The sequence below is a fragment of the Aricia agestis genome, chromosome 17 (assembly GCF_905147365.1).
Source record: "Aricia agestis chromosome 17, ilAriAges1.1, whole genome shotgun sequence".
In the NCBI taxonomy this organism is placed as follows: Eukaryota; Metazoa; Arthropoda; class Insecta; order Lepidoptera; family Lycaenidae; genus Aricia; species Aricia agestis.
Window position 1 is genome coordinate 4536847 of NC_056422.1, and position 16629 is coordinate 4553475.

The 16629-nt window shown below is 37.4% G+C and overlaps 1 protein-coding gene across 1 annotated transcript in view; it reads left to right on the forward strand.

Annotated features, from left to right (window-relative positions):
- The window catches only part of LOC121735355 (neuropeptide CCHamide-2 receptor-like), a 44733-nt gene that overhangs the window by 13302 nt on the left and 14802 nt on the right, over positions 1–16629 (forward strand). The window contains exons 3-5 of the mRNA XM_042126157.1: positions 2699–2862; positions 5901–6094; positions 13067–13187. Coding sequence (XP_041982091.1) covers positions 2699–2862; positions 5901–6094; positions 13067–13187 — 479 coding nt within the window. The remainder of the gene's footprint in view (positions 1–2698; positions 2863–5900; positions 6095–13066; positions 13188–16629) is intronic.

A 16629-nucleotide genomic window follows, 5' to 3' on the forward strand; every position in this document is an offset into this window, starting at 1 on the left:
GCACATTTTTCCGGGATAAAAAGTATCCTATGTCCTTTCCCGGGACTTAAAGTATCTCCATAAAAAATTGTAGCAAAATTGGTTTAGCGGTTTGGGCGTGAAGAGGTAAACGATTGACACTTTCGCATATAAAATACTAGCGACCCGCCCCGGCGTCGCACGGGTATAAAATATATAGCCATTGAAAAAATGATTAAAATCGATAGCCTATGAATCCTATGATCCTTCACGTGATCTACTTCTTATCTGTGCCAAATAACATAAAAAATGCTCCAGTAGTTCGCGAGATAAGCCCTGTCAAATAAATTCCCCCGTTTTTATCCACATTCTCCTATTAGTCTTAGCGTGATAAAATATAAATCTTAGCCTTATCTTAGCCTCATAATAGCCTTCTTCAATAAATGGGCTATCTAACACTGAAATAATCATCAAAATCCGTTGCGTAGTTTTAAAGATTAAAGGGACATGAGGGAAAAAAAGCGACTTTGTTTTATAATATGTATAGATTAGTAAAGACATGATAGACATTTCAATTACCTAGCCTTAACCTTGCCTAGATAACCTAGACCTGACTTAAAGGTGATCTAGTACTGAGCGGTGTGACCACTATTGTGTTAGCGCCTCACAATGCCCGTATAATTAATCTCCTACCACGTCATGTGAGCCTGGTATCGGCCACGTAACGATAGAACAGATTTTCAGGTGGAGGTCTATACTAATATTATTAATGCGAAAGTGTGTCGTCTGTCTACCTGTCTGTTGCCTCTTCACGCCCAAACTGAAACTTTGCTGGAATTTGGTATGGATGACTTGAGTCCCGGCGACATAGGATACTTTTCATCCCAGATAAATGTACGGTTCCCGCGCGATAAACTTGGGTGCAACTATAGGGCGTCATCTAGAAAGAAATTATTAATGCGAGAAGATTTAATTTTATTGATAACATCTTAGGGTATATTAGTGATCGAAGACTGCGACCCTTTTATATACTTCAAACTAGCTGTACCGGCAAACGTTTCTTTGCCAAGTATTTCACCCATATAATTTTATTGAAGTGACTAAATAAGTATGTCACCATGACAACGTCCATCGCTATCCCGTCGCACAAACAATGATCGCCGTTGTTGTAATAATTTACTATTATTTATTCAACAAATGCACTTATCAATATAAAAAGTACCCAGTAGCCGATTCTCAGACCCACTGAATATGCATATAAATGTTTAAAATTAGTAAAGCCGTTTCGGAGGCGGAGGAGTACGCGTGGCACATTGTGACACGAGAATTTTATATATAAGAAGAAGATGACCAAACTAAGCTACTTTGCCTTTTCTTTCGTATGTGAGTGGTCACGCAGTAGCGTAATTTTGCTCACATATTATTAAAAAAACGGCCTGACTTTTTATATGAGGCATCCTATCTATGCTTATTATTCGGTGCAGGGCGTTTTTTTTTTTATGAAATAAGGGGGCAAACGAGCAAACGGGTCACCTGATGGAAAGCAACTTTCGTCGCCCATGGACACTCGCAGCATCACAAGAGCTGCAGGTGCGTTGCCGGCCATTTAATAGGGAATAGGGTAATAGGGGAGGGTAGGGATGGGAAGGGAAGGGAAGGGAATAGGGGAGGGTAGGGAAGGGAATAGGGTAGGGGATTGGGCCTCCGGTAAACTCACTCACTCGGCGAAACACAGCGCAAGTGCTGTTTCACGCCGGTTTTCTGTGAGTCCGTGGTATTTCTCCGGTCGAGCCGGCCCATTAGTGCCTAAGCATGGCTCTCCCACGGTGAGTGGCGTGCCTTGTTTTCTACAAAGTGAGATTATTTACCGTTTAAACTCAACATAAACAGTAATGCCAAGCACAGACTCCAAAAGTAAATGGTTTCGCCTATTAGTATTCTGCTCACAACAAAAAAATATTTGTTACGGTTTCGTGTATTCAAAATTTTCATCCCGGCAGAAACAATGTGACATAAAAACGACGTACACTGCTGAATGAGTTGGTGCTTTTTCTAAATGAAAAAGTAATTTAAGAGCACATTGGGGAATGTAGCGGGGATTGTTAATTACAAACGTCCTAGTTCGTTACATTTTTAAATGGAATTTAAATGGATTTTTCCGTTTATTTTTATAAACACTGAGGTTTTCTGCAATGTCTTTAACTATTGTTGAAACAAAGTAGATTAAAAGGAAAACGAACTTTGGATATTTTTAGGCTTGTCTTTGTCTATACAGTATACAATATATAATATAGTAATATTATCTATATTTAACATCATGATATTAAGGTCACTTCCTTAATGCTAATATTTACCATATTTTTAAACAAACGTTTAACCTAAACAGTAAAGAGGTTTTTACTAATATGTTGTGGTCTTCGATGTGTTCCTGATACAGTGAAGACCAAAGGTGACCAAGACCAAGCCCTAATCCCTCACTTTCTTACAGCTAAAAACATTTCATCTTTTTTAGGTTGTGGTTAGTTTTTATTATTCGTAGATTGTGGTACTGACCCCTGGTCTTCAGTAGCAGCACAATGAAGACCAAAGGTGACCAAGACCAAGCCCTAATCCCTTACTTTCTGCCAGCTTAAAACATTTCTGCTTTTTTTAGTCTGTGGTACTGACCCCTGGCCGTCACTACCAGCAAAATGAAGACCAAAGGTGACCAAGACCAAGCTAATCCCCCGTTCTCTTCCAGCTCCGCAAGCTACCGCTCGTCTGCGCGGCCATCATCTGGGGTATGGCGCTGGTGTTCGCGGCCCCAGCAGCACTCTTCGCCAACACTATCACCATGCCTATCGACAACAACATGACCATCGTCTTCTGTTCCCCATACCCTGATGGATGGGATAATTTCGCTAAGTAAGTTGAATGAAGACTCGAGTGGAAGAAGTGGGTAACTGACAATTTGAAAATTGACGTTTTTTTGTAAACTTTAGGATCGGGAAAATTATTTGAAATAAATAAATGTAGATTTTATGTATAGCCAGATATAATATATGAGCCAGATAATGCAGTAGGTAAGTTACAAGGTTTGTTTGAAGTATAAGGGTTTAATAATTTACTGATCACTTGTCAGTTGTCACTAACTTGGTGTTAATTACAAAATTGCTAAATTATTTCAATTTAATCTACAGTAATTTCAATTTTACTTAAATAGCTCTATCAAATTAATTATTTTCTGACAAGGGCCAGGCCCTTACTAAACATCAAACATTGTTATTTATAAAACTACTTTTCTAAACGGTAAACAGCTTTAAAAGCGGCAAGCTATAAAGAAAATTATTGGCCATTACCCTGACTCACCTTATTAGATTTGATATCGGAGAACAAAATTGCATTTCTGTGCTCGTTATAATCAATTTATAATAAAAATCGGCCAAGTGCGAGTTGGACTATCGCACGAAGAGTTCCGTACCAGTATAAAGCAAAAATTGTGTTTCTTGTTTAGCTTCCCTTTATTATTATTTAGTTTTAAATTTTAATTTCTTAATTAATTATTATAATAAGTATAAATACAACTGAGTATTTTGTGAACATTTCAAATGCCTACCTGTTGCCATTATTGATATCGAGCGAAAAAAAGCAACAAGAAACACGTTTGCTGTATCATATGGGAGTCCCCTTTAAATATTTATTTTGTTTTTAGTATTTGTTGTTAGCGGCAACAGAAATACATATTACTCTGTGAAAATTTCAGAAGTCTAGCCGTAGCGGTTCTTAAGATACTGCCTGGAGACAGACAGATAGACAGACGAACAGACATCAAAGTTTCAGTAATACGGGTAAGGTTCGTTTGGGTACGGGACCCTAAAAATGGAAGCGTGACTGTTTCTCGCAGTTGGCCTGAAATTATGTCCGCTCCGTGTAGCGGCAGCTTAATAACATTATAACATAAATTATCCAATTTTTGCCCGTTTCCTGGGTAAGTTAGGGTCACGCCTGAGGATATTTTAAAAGTATATGGTCACATTAAATTTAATGCTGAAGGCGATATCAAACGGGTAAATCTAATTTCGTGTCGATTATTGACTATGAAAATGCAGATATTGGTTCTTATAAGGAATCGTATTCATTTTAAATTGGAAATTTAGGTTCTTGAGATAAAAATTATCCTATTCCTTTCCAGCAACTCAAAGTATCTCCATACCAAATTTCAGCAAAATCGGTTCAGCGGTTTGGTTGTGAAGTAGTAACAAACAGACAGACAGACACATTTTCGCTTTTATAATATTATTATGGATAACAAAATATAATTACCATAATACTTAATCGCTAGTTGCACAACAAGTGTCCATACAATTTGTATGGAAACGGATGCGCGTATCGCACACTGTGTCGGGGCGCAGCGGATTTCCGCTTCCATACAAATTGTATGGAGGCGGATTTTTGCGATGAGCCCCGGCACGCTGAGCCCCGGCACGGCCCGTCTCAGTGTGCTCACTCCTTTAAGAAACATATTTTCTCGCTTGTTTTCCAAACACTAAGCTCTTATTAGTACAGTTAAATACCAGTGTTCCGTCCATTTATTTGAGATAATTAGTATTGCAATTTGTGCAAGAACAAAAATTTTCAAAGGAATAATACTTGACAATTAAACTACAACACAAAATATTATAGTTATTTTGCTGAAATCTTACTCACATAAATTGGATTAAATAAGTACCAACTCGTAAAGAAGAGATAAAATTTTATTACGGGATCTCATAGGCTGATAGGCTTAGTTTAACAGGACATTTCATGCTATACGTTCTATAAGATTTGTGACTTATGAGATGGGATAAGGATCTGAGGCCGTAGACGAAGCCCCATTCGTTAAAAACGATGACGAAATTCGTTATCAAAATGTATGGGATTTGACATTAGTCTTCGCAAGCGAAATGTCATTTTGCGATGACTTATGTCACACCGCATATATTTTGATAGCGAATTTCGTCATCGTTTTTAAATGTTTGTCTAGGGCCTCAGATAAAGGAACGTTTATAATATTGTTGTTTTTGACCTGCTATAAAACTAGGCCTTTACATCCGTAGTGGATGATCTATACAGTATTTTTCAGAGCGAAGTAACCACTCCTCAAATACTGTAGTGCCTGGGACAAGATTTTTAAATGTCCGTATGGTTGCCCAAGCGCATACGGCATTCTCGCATCATAGTCGGCCTAGTCCAGAGGAAAGAACTAGTCAATACGTCTGGGACCAAGTATGTGCGGGTTTCCTCACGATGTTTTCCTTCACCGTACGAGCGTCCGTATTATGTAGGTACTTGAGATCAGAAAATGTCTCATTGGTACACTCCTCCACCCGGGTTCGAACCTGCACCCTCTAGGAGTGCGAACGGAAGGTCTACCCATTAGGCCACGGACGCTCAAAATGTCAGTAATATTTTGACCTGCTATAAAATGTCAGTAATATTGTATATTATAACTATATATTGTAGACTGCCTACTATTGCTACTCCTTGGCTTAATCGCCCAAAAGGCTGTTTCACCACTTCCTGATAAGGGCCGGATAGGCCTACGAATAATAAAAACTAAGGAAGAGTATCCGTGCCAAAAAATTTTGTCCGCGAGTCTACAAAATGTGACCCGAATACATGCATACTTTAAGCATGTATTCGATACACAATTTTGTGTTTTTATACAAGAGACAATTATTGACAACGGCTTTATTTCCTAAATTTGAATGTTAGTGTTTCGTAGCTATTGTCATATTTTAGTGTGCGAAAAGGTACCAAATTCAAAACGGTTGAAATATAATTACGTTTCCATAGTTTTTATTATTCGTAGCAATATGTATAAAGTGACATTTTATTTGAATTTTTGTCGGTCGCGTCTAGCCACGAGATCGGAAAGTCACTTTAGCGTACAGATTCCATTTACAAATCATAATTTCCACCAGGTGGATGACGCTCACGAAGGCTGTGGCCTACTACGCGCTCCCTCTGGTGGTTATAGCCATCTTCTACACCCTGATGGCTCATCGTCTGCTGGCCAGCACCAAGGAGATGCCTGGGGCGCTACAGGGAGGCCAGGGTGAGGCCCAGGCCAGAGCGAGGAAGTCCGTGGCCTGCATGGTGCTGATCTTTGTTATAGGTAAAAATTTCTGTATTTTAACACGTTCTTATTAGCTTGGGCTGTATGTTGTAATATGTAACGGAATCTTTGAGCACGATTTTTGCTTATCTCCAGTAGTCTAATTAATTCGAAACTATGCATACAGTATGACAGTGTAATAATTTGTTAAATTTTTGGAAAAAAAAATTAAAATAAAATCGACCAAGTGCGAGTCGGACTCGAGCACGAAGGGTTCCGTACCGACACAGAGCAAAAATAGGCTAAAAATTGTGTTTTTGTATGGGAGCCCCGCTTAAATTTTTACTTTATTTTCATATTATTATTAAATGATGAAGTACACATAATATGTATGTTATATTATGACAAAAGAATCCCACCAAAACATTAAATGTAAAAAGGAGCCAAGCAAAATATTGCATAGCCATGGAATATATCTATCGTAAAAAGTTTTCAGATCACATTCAAGCCAAGCCTTCGACTTACTTTGTAAATTAAATCAACATTCAGTGAATTTATCAATAGTTTTCTTTATTTTATAATTATTATAGTGGCTCGGCAATGAGCACAAGAAAAACAAATAAGTATAAAACTTAATATTTGGGGTACTTTATACTCACACAAACGGCAAGCGTAAAGTGTTTTTTAGTATGTAACGACGCATGTGGACGATGGTACCCAATAAATCTAATCAGTTGCTGATTATTTCTTTAGTGCTCATTGCCAAGCCCCTATAATAATTATAAAATAAAGAAAACTATTGATAAATTCACTGAATGTTGAAGTTGAAGGCTTGGCTTGAATGTGATCTGAAAACTTTTTACGATAGATATATTCCATGGCTATGCAATATTTTGCTTGGCTCCTTTTTACATTTAATGTTTTGGTGGGATTTCATTTTTTTTAAGGTTTCTTTTCTTTTCAGGTCACGTTAAAACTTTTCTGTACTTAGCTTAGCACCCATTCCCTATCTCTAGGTATATATTCTAGGTCGTAAAATTAATTGATAATAACAGGTAGGTACTTCTACAAAGTACAAATTCTATGACGATAGCCCAACAACTTCTGAACTTTCAGGAGGTTATTCGTGCACCGATGTTACTTTCGATTGAGTATTACGACCTATCCCGGATGTTTTTAAACCATACTAATTATACTCCGCAAACAAGCGATACTGCGATATAAAGGGAGTGCTACGCCATCTATCGAGCGAGTATGGAGTGTACATCTCATTCTGATTTCATTTATATTTTAATCGAATTTAATTATCATAGTTTCATTGTTAACTTTGTTAACACTTTTTTCCTTTTGTACGTAAAATAATTATTATGAAGTCGAAACTCATTTTTAATGTTCTTGCAAAGCCACAAACATAAAAATCTTTTGTTTATTAATTAATAAAGTTATATTATACTTTTCAGTTTTTAGGTTTCCTTGCCCAAAGGATGAAAACGGGAGCCTTTTCCTAATGAGTCTAGACTTCGCTGTCTGTCTGTCGTCCGTCCGTGTGTCACGAGGCTAGATCTCGAGAACCGCAATAGCTAGATATTTTATTTTTTTTACAAATTATGTACTTTTGTTGTCGCTATAAAAGCTAATAGTCCAACTAAAATAAAATAAATGATTAATCGGGGGTCTCATACAACAAACAAGTTTTTTTGCCCTTTTTTGCTCTATATCCATAATGGTAAAAGTAAGGTTTTTGAAAATTTCAGAAAATACCTAATTGTATTTTAACTTAAATAATAAGTAATAAAACGTACATAAACTTGTGATTTAAGGAGGGCTCCCATACAAATTTACGGTACGGAACCCTATGTACGCCAGTCCAACTCGCACTTGGCCAGTTTCATAATTTTTCCTTTCATTGTGGATAACGACCTACCTTGTTGCTAAATTTCAAGGTTCTAAGTCTGCTAGAAGTACCTTAGAATTTTGATGATCTGTCAGTCAGTGAGTGACAAAATGTAGTAGCTTTGATTATCTGTAACTATTAAACTATTTATTGAAATGTTATGTTATTTAGAGGTTAAGCTAGTTTTAATACATGCTCTTAGTGACCGAAATTCTTAATCCCTAGCTTTGTTAACATCGAAGATAAAAGGGGGTGTGAAAAAGCCGCGAACCACTTCGAGAAAAGCATGCTACGGCCGTGCCTTTGCTAAAAAGCTTGGCTGGAGCACTGCCGTGCTCCCAGATATTGTGTGAAAAATTCAAGTGCCTACCAGCTACCTAGAGCCATTATTGATTTAGAGCGAAAAAGGCCGAAAAAATCATGTTTGTTGTATGGGAGCCCCCCTTAAATATTATTTTTATTTTGTTTTCAGTATTTGTTTTTATAGCGGCGACAGACATACACAATCTGTGAAAATTTCAGAAGTCTAGCTATAGCGGTTCTTGAGATACAGCCAGGAGACCGACAGTATATTATAAGTTTATGCTGGAGACAGACTGACGGAAAGACAGACGGACAGACGTACGGACAGACAGACGAACAGACAAAGAAGTCTTAGTAATAGGGTCCCGAGTTAACCCTTTGGGAACGGAACCCTGAAAGGCGTTTTTTTTTTTTTTACAAAGTAATTAACTATGTAGGTTCTGGTAGTGATGGCGGGTCAAAACTTTAGAAAGATTTGATAAGAAAGCTTGTGAATTGGACGGATACGGGATATTGCAGGAGATTTATTTTTTTCCCGTTAATCCGTTATCAAAATGTTCTTTTTTATTAACTTTAAAAGTAACACAAATAAATAAATAATTATTTTATTAAAAGTTCATGCACCTTAGTTAAAATGTAATAATTTCATAAGCTGCTACTTGCAAGCTGCAGCGAGTAATATTTCTTAGGTATTTTAATATACTTAATCCGGATTTTCTCAACTTAAGCTTACGAACATTAAAGAGATTTAGTTCAGCACCGGGGCCAAAATGATAAAAAAGAAACAGATGTACGACTAAATAAAAATAATAATGTACGTATCACTCACTTAATTAAAGAAGTGAGTGGAAGAGCCCGATAACTAATATTGTATAACTTAAGGACAATTACTTATTTTTCCCCTCATAATTTTAACAAACCTTATCACTTACCTAATTTATCATCTGGCTAATATAAATATATAAATGGCTATACATAAAATCATTTTTTTTTATTTTAAATCATTTTTCAGGACATAAACCTTCTATTTATACAAAAAAAGGCAAAGGGGTACGAATCTTTGTGGCATACCGCATAGGCCATCTTGATTTATTTTTTTTCAAAATTTCCGAGCACGATAAAAGTGGTATATTTGGATAGAGTACACTTATACAAACAAAAATGTTAGATAACATGGTATATGGTATCCTAAAGGGTCACGTTTCCGAGATATTTAGAAGTAAAGATCGCCATATAACATGACACTTTACGATACCATGTTAAAGGCCAGGCTCAATACAAAAATGTTCGAACCCCTTTTTAGTGTTCCGGTTTGTATTTTACCTGGTTCTTCCACTCGCGTCTTCAGTTATCCAGCAAAAATACTATGCCTTTATTTCAATAATAATTAATTATTTCAGTTCGAAAAAGATTTCAATTTGCGATTTTCGTGTTTTTAACTGTAAAGAAGATCTCAGTTATTTTTAGAAACACTCCAATGTCACGCCTTGATGGATTTTAAACACTTACTTAATTTTATTTTCCGAGTCAAAGTTAATGGGATGTTCCTTGAGGTAATATACCCCTCGTATTTCCTCCTTCTGCTTAAATTAGGAATAAATGAGTAGAGTTTAATGGATTGTTTTAATTGCATCTTTGTTTGATTAATAATAGCTCCCACACCGGTTTCGGTGACGGTGGCCGGTTTCATTGAAACCAGGCCAGCTACGCAGGAGTAATTTTTTTATAGTGCCCAAGTGTGTGCGCAGTACACAAGAGCACTCTCTATTCCTTTACTCTCATAACCCAGTGGGACGGAAGACCGACATGACCGGCGAGAGATCAGGCGCAGGACCGACTTTTTACATGCCCATCCGACGCATGGATCATCTTACTTGTCAGAAAATCAGGTGATCAGCCTGCATTGTCCTAACCAAACTTGGAAATAACATGTTACCAACGCGGGAATCGAACCCACGACCCCCGAGTCAAGAGCCGCGCTCTATACCACTAGACCACGGAGGCGTTTGTTTGATTGAGGCACTAGTGACTAGTGGAATTAATGTTGTAGTCCGGGTTCCCTAGAACAATTTTTTTTATTAGTTACTATCAAGCACATTTTTCGTGAGTGAGCTTCATTTTAATAGGACGAACAACAATTTCCTCTGCGAAAAATCTCGAAAGTGGTAGCTAACAGAGATAGAAAAGATTTAATATTTCGATTTGATGGTCCTAAATATGGATTGTTCTATTTGTAGGATAGTGTTACTCTTAAATTATATAAGTAACTATTAAATATTAACCTATCATTATACAAAAAATCAGCTGGTTAGGGTTTCGTTTTAGGGTTCCGTAGTGAATGGGGACTTGTTGATTGAAGAAGAATTATTTTGAAAATATATGTTATCTTTTTAAGATTATTTTAATTGAAAAATTAAAAAGAAGAATGTAAAATAATACATTAATATTTTTTATGATTATTGCCATAACCGTAATGGCATTCCGAATTAATTTAGACTGCAGACTGCAGAGTCTTGGACCTAAAGAAAAATGACATTTTTAACTATGACCCAATTAATTACATGTACTTTATTTTCGCACTGTAAATTTTCTTTTTCATAACTTTAGGAGTAACATTAACAGATAGAATAAGAAATAGCACGCTGCGCTCCAAAACTGGTATAACAGACATAGGTATAAAGGCTGCCAAACTGAAATGGGATTAGGCGGGTCATATTAGCCGTATGCATCCTGACCGCTGGGCAATGATCGCCACAGACTGGGTACCTGATGATGGACGACGCCGCCGCAGTCGACCTGGCAAAAGATGGCGCGATGAACTTGACACATACAAGCCAGGCTGGCCGACGGTGGCGATGGATCGGGATGAATGGAAGGACTTGGGGGAGGCCTTTACCCAGCAGTGGGACTGCATGGGCTCTTAAAAAAACTTTAAAATGGCTGTGGCGTCTTAAAATGAAAATAAAACACTTTCTATTTAAAAAGGGTAACAAGAATTTGATTTGAAAAATTAAAATATTATATTTTTGTCTCCATTCTACCTAATTTACAAAACTTACTCCACGACGCTCCACTCTCTAGTAGCAACACGAATAGCATTCTAAGGTAAAGTATGAACTCTAAGCTCTGAACTAGTATTATCAAATCCTCGGCTTACAACAATATTATTATTGGAGAAATCAATATAATCAATCTTGCGGAAAAGGGTTAAGTCTAGATCAGTGGCACTCAACCTTTTTTTGTACGGGCCACAAACACATTTTGGTCTAAGTGTCGAGGTTCGCAACAAAACTTTTTGTGGGTTAAATAATATACGAAATTAGCGATGTAAAAGTAGAAAAATATCTTTTACGACTTTCAAGACGACTTTGCACTATTTTGCCAGTGGGCGTGGAAGTCAAAATGGTTTAAGTTGTCGCCGGCCACTGATGAAGTCCCGGCGGGCCGCAGGTTGAGTATGGCTGGTCTAGACCATATTTAGACATTTCACATAGAGACCTAAACTTTTGCTTGGTTAGGCAATATTGTTTGTTGTGTTTCAGCGAATTTTAAAGTAACCTAGATATATTAAACTATAAAGTGAACTATATAATAATTTACTAGATGGTGCCAGCAACTCCGTTGCGCCAAAATTCGTTTGTAGCTTTGGAACCACACATTTTGCGGGCTAAAAAGGATCCTATGTCTTTTCCCGCGACTCAAAGTATCTCAATTCTCAATACGAAATTTCAGCAAACTTAGTTCAGCGGTTTGGGCGTAAAGAGGTAACATACAGACACATTTCGCATTTATATTTTTCTCTCACTTTTTTGGTAAAAATATCTTTTACGACTTTCAAGACGACATTGCACTATTTTGCCAGTGGGCGTGGAAGTCAAAATGGTTTAAGTTGTCGCCGGCCACTGATGAAGTCCCGGCGGGCCGCAGGTTGAGTATAGCTGGTCTAGACCATATTTAGACATTTCACATAGAGACCTAAACTTTTGCTTGGTTAGGCAATATTGTTTGTTGTGTTTCAGCGAATTTAAAAGAAACTTAGATATATTAAAGTTAACTTTAACCCACTAAAACCCCTGCGATTGACAGACTTCCGCACATAGAAGAGCCACGGGAACTCTATCTAACAACTCCCGCTGCTCTCCAAGCACACTGCTCTAACAGAGCTCACCTTCGCTCGTCGCTTGACTGATGATAATTGAAAACACATCTACATATATAAATAAAAATTACTATGTTAAAGCATAAATCAATAGGCTTGATAGTTTTTCCGTAAAGTGTACCACAAAATGCACAGGTCGTGAGATATACTAGGGCTCGCTTTGCTCGCCCTGTTAATAAGGAAAATCGCGCGTGGCATTAGCCAATTTACTAACTGGTACCAGGCACATCAGAATAATAATGTTCGTTGTTGGTAATACCAAAACATAATAGCCATTATGTATAACAATGATAATAAAATGAATAAGTAACATAGCTAATGGTTTGGCCATCAGTTATAGCTTGCAAACTAATGGATTACATTTAGTGAGGCCGCCGCCGGGTTAGATCCCGAACCGGTGGTAGGCATCATGTTGTAGACGTTCAGAGAACATTTGCAAAAATTTATTCTGAATAAAAAAGTTTTAGTTTGAGTTTGAAAATAAATAGAAAAGTATTTCACCATGTTTCAAAACCAAATCGCGACCAAAAGTAGTAGATTCGGTTGAGAATATTTTTTGTATGTTCAAAGATTACTCCGCCGTTTGTGGCCCGGTTTTCATTTTTTTTCCACGACTTCTTTCTCTGCCTCTCCCAAAGGTCTCCCTATCTTTCTAACACATCTTTTTCTTCCCCAGTATTCTTCATCTGTTTCCTGCCGTACCACACCCTGGAGCTGTGGTGGTACTTCTACCCCACGGCGCAGGTGGACTACAACGACTGGATCCACGCTTTCCGAATCATGGGATTCTGTCTCAGGTATGATAAGATACAATAAATAGAAATTAGCTTGGCAACTGCTTCTATAGAGTTTCAGTAGAAATAGATGACTAGTTTATTTTTTGATGTTATATAATATGATTTAATTTGCCACCTGCTTTCAGACCTACGAATGATAAAAACCATTTATTATTCGATACTAATGATTTAGGTTGTTACTTGTTACTTGTTACGTTAAAGCCGCGTCTTCACTAGGCAAGATTTAGCGCGCGACACGTGACGCTCAACATGTACGGCAACGCTGCACAACAGCGCGCGATGTTGCCAGCTGACGCGCAACATGACGCGCGGCTTGTTGTTTGTTTAAAGAGAATTGCATCGATTGTCGTCAAGTGGAGACGCGCGCAACAATGTCCGTAGTGTGGTCTAACGAACAAGTGCTCAAATTAAGCGAACTGTACCAAAACTATGAACGTCTATGGGATACTGCTCACAGATACTATAAAAAAAATTATAACCACTGCCACTAAAATCAACACAAGTTCCTTTGGCGACATGTTGGCGACGACTGACGTAAATTAGATGCGTAGACAGACAACGTTGTTCATCAAAAGTCCCGCGCTGACTTTCAACATGTTGGGCAACTTGTTGTCCAGCATGTTGCGCGTGAATTGTTGCTTAGTGGAAACGAGGCTTTAGGCATGCTTTGCATCGTCGCTCACAACAACAACGTCAACGTATCCGTTACGTAGTGACCCTCAGCACTGCAGGTAGCCTTTTCAGCCAAGTGCCGTTCACTATGGCCCATTCAACGAGAAAAGAGTCAAGTGCCACAACTGTATAAAATCTTGTGACTTGTCTTGTGGCTTGGACACTTGGAATTATAAATGAAAACATGACCACCATCAACTGCCACCAAGCAGCTGTATGTATACACTATACATGTTTCAATCCAGTTTAGACTCAAGCTACTACATGTTATTATCCTGTCAGCTTGCATATTATTATCCTGTCAGCTCTATAATCTTTCTTCTAAGCAAATAACTTTATAGGCTTAACCTAACACGTTACGTTAGTGCGTGAGCTTAATCAAATTTTATGGATTCAGGCTTAGTAAACGTTCCCAGGTGTAATCTTCATATTTCTCACGACGCACGGGGAAAATATCGCTCATAAATCTCATTTAAGTCTAATCTAATCAGGCTTAGTCATGGGTTTTCCGTGATCGAGCAAAAAATTTCTTTATGGGTTACTAGCTGTTGCCCGCGACTTCGTCCGCGTGGACTTTAGTTTATAGCGCGCGTTGTCAACAAAATTTGTGTCAAATTTAAAAACTTTTTAAAACCCTGGTAAGTGGTACCCCTCTTAGGGCCGCGTTGCACCGGATTGGCAGCGCTGAAAGTGCTCGCCTCGCCGCTGCCATTCCGGTGTGGCGCGGCCCTTAATTAATCAAAATACCCAAAAACAGCTGTGCAGTGTGCACATAATCTATACTAATATTATAAATGCGAAAGTATCTCTGTCTGTCTGTCAGTCTCGCTTTCACGCCAAACGTCAAAACTACCAAACCGATTGTAATGAAATTTTGTATACAGATAGTCTAAAGCCTGAGAAAGGACATAGGCTACTTTTTTACTGGAAAAAAGGGTTGTCAGAGGGTGAAAATGCGTAAATTTGTTCAAATTCCAAAATCCAAAAATTCATAATAGATGGCGCCGTGCGTCTTCTACATCGCGCTGACGCTTGCTCAAAAGTCTTTCTATAAGAGGTGGTATCATCTTACATTTAAGTTTCGATTTTTTTCGATTGTCATATCTATTCTACGGTATTAAATAACTCAGTACTTTATCTGTGCAGTGACGTAACCTTAAACCTATCAATGATAAATAGTTTATGGGTAAAGTTGTGTAATTTGGGGGTTAAATAAGCTTTAAAATTTGGCATAAAATATAAAGTTTAATATAAAAAAATGAAATACTTATTGTGTGCACACTGCACAGCTGTGTTGATTTAAGGGTACCAGGGTTTTTTTATAAAAGCTTTTGACACCAATTTTGTTGACATCGCGCTTTATAAACTGAAGTCCACGCGGACGAAGTCGCGGGCAACAGCTAGTAACTAATAAGTATGATTAGTTCTATGTTACAATGAAGTAAAAAATAAAACGCCATCTGTTGAATCGTATTAGAACTAAAATGTTCATTGCATCGATATATTTCTGGATTTTTTATAATACTATACATAAAATATATTTAAGTAAAAAATAAAACGCCATCTGTTTTCATATATTAGAAATGAAATGTTGATTGCATTGACATATTTTCTGGATGGAATATAGGCCAACACGCCGGTACACTTGAACTCCTTAATTTTAGAGCGCCTTCTGTTGTCAACTTGTCACATATATTAGAAATGCAGAAGGAGTTCTATAAGGTAAGATAGATTGATTTTTATTATACCAAGTGATAATATTATTAAACATAATATTCTAACGTATTAAAAACTATAAACAAAAACATAATAACTAATAAGTATGATTAGTTCTATGTTACAATGAAGTAAAAAATAAAACGCCATCTGTTGAATCGTATTAGAACTAAAATGTTCATTGCATCGATATATTTCTGGATTTTTTATAATATTATACATAAAATATGTTTTAGATTTTTGAAATTTTATTTTAATACACATCCAAGACCCAGGAACATTGAAAACTTTTTGTTCCGCCTGCGGGACTCGAACCCAGGACCCCCGGGATGAGCGCTGGCCACGCGCAATGCGAATTCATTTTCATCGATATTTTCATGGAAATATGATATTTTCCCACATCAAAATGTAGCCTATGTCCTTTCTCAGACTCTAGAATAACTGTGTACAAAATTTCATTGCAATCAGTTCAGTAGTTTTGGCGTGAAAGCGAGACAGACAGACAGACAGACAGACAGAGATACTTTCGCATTTATAATATTAGTATGGATGTTATGCTTTTAACGGGTATACGGATATTTATTGTTTTCACCATAGTTATGTTAAAAGTATAATTTCCGTAGCAGATATTGAGCTATTTCAAATGCATTTTCCTTGTAAGAACTTGTTCTTTTGTATACGAGTTACGACAGCTATACTTATATTATAATGCGAAAGTCTGTCTGTCTGACTGCTACCTGCTTTTGCTAGGTATGTCCACTTTTTATCCCGGAAAAATGTCTAATATGGTTTCCGTGCGATAAACGAATTTTGGCGCAACGATGTTGCGGGCATCATCTAGTAATAAATAAAAGGTACCTAAAGCTGATTGACTGACATATCAAAACACAGGCCAACTCTTGGAGCTGAAAACTTAAAGTTTTTTACACTAGTTTATGATTATTATCTAATGATATCAAAAATTCCACCCCTAAGCCCGGGCGCGCACTAGCGGCCAGGCCGCGGCGCGTGGTGGCCATCGAAAGTTTGGTATGGCCGCTTGACAGCGTGAGGC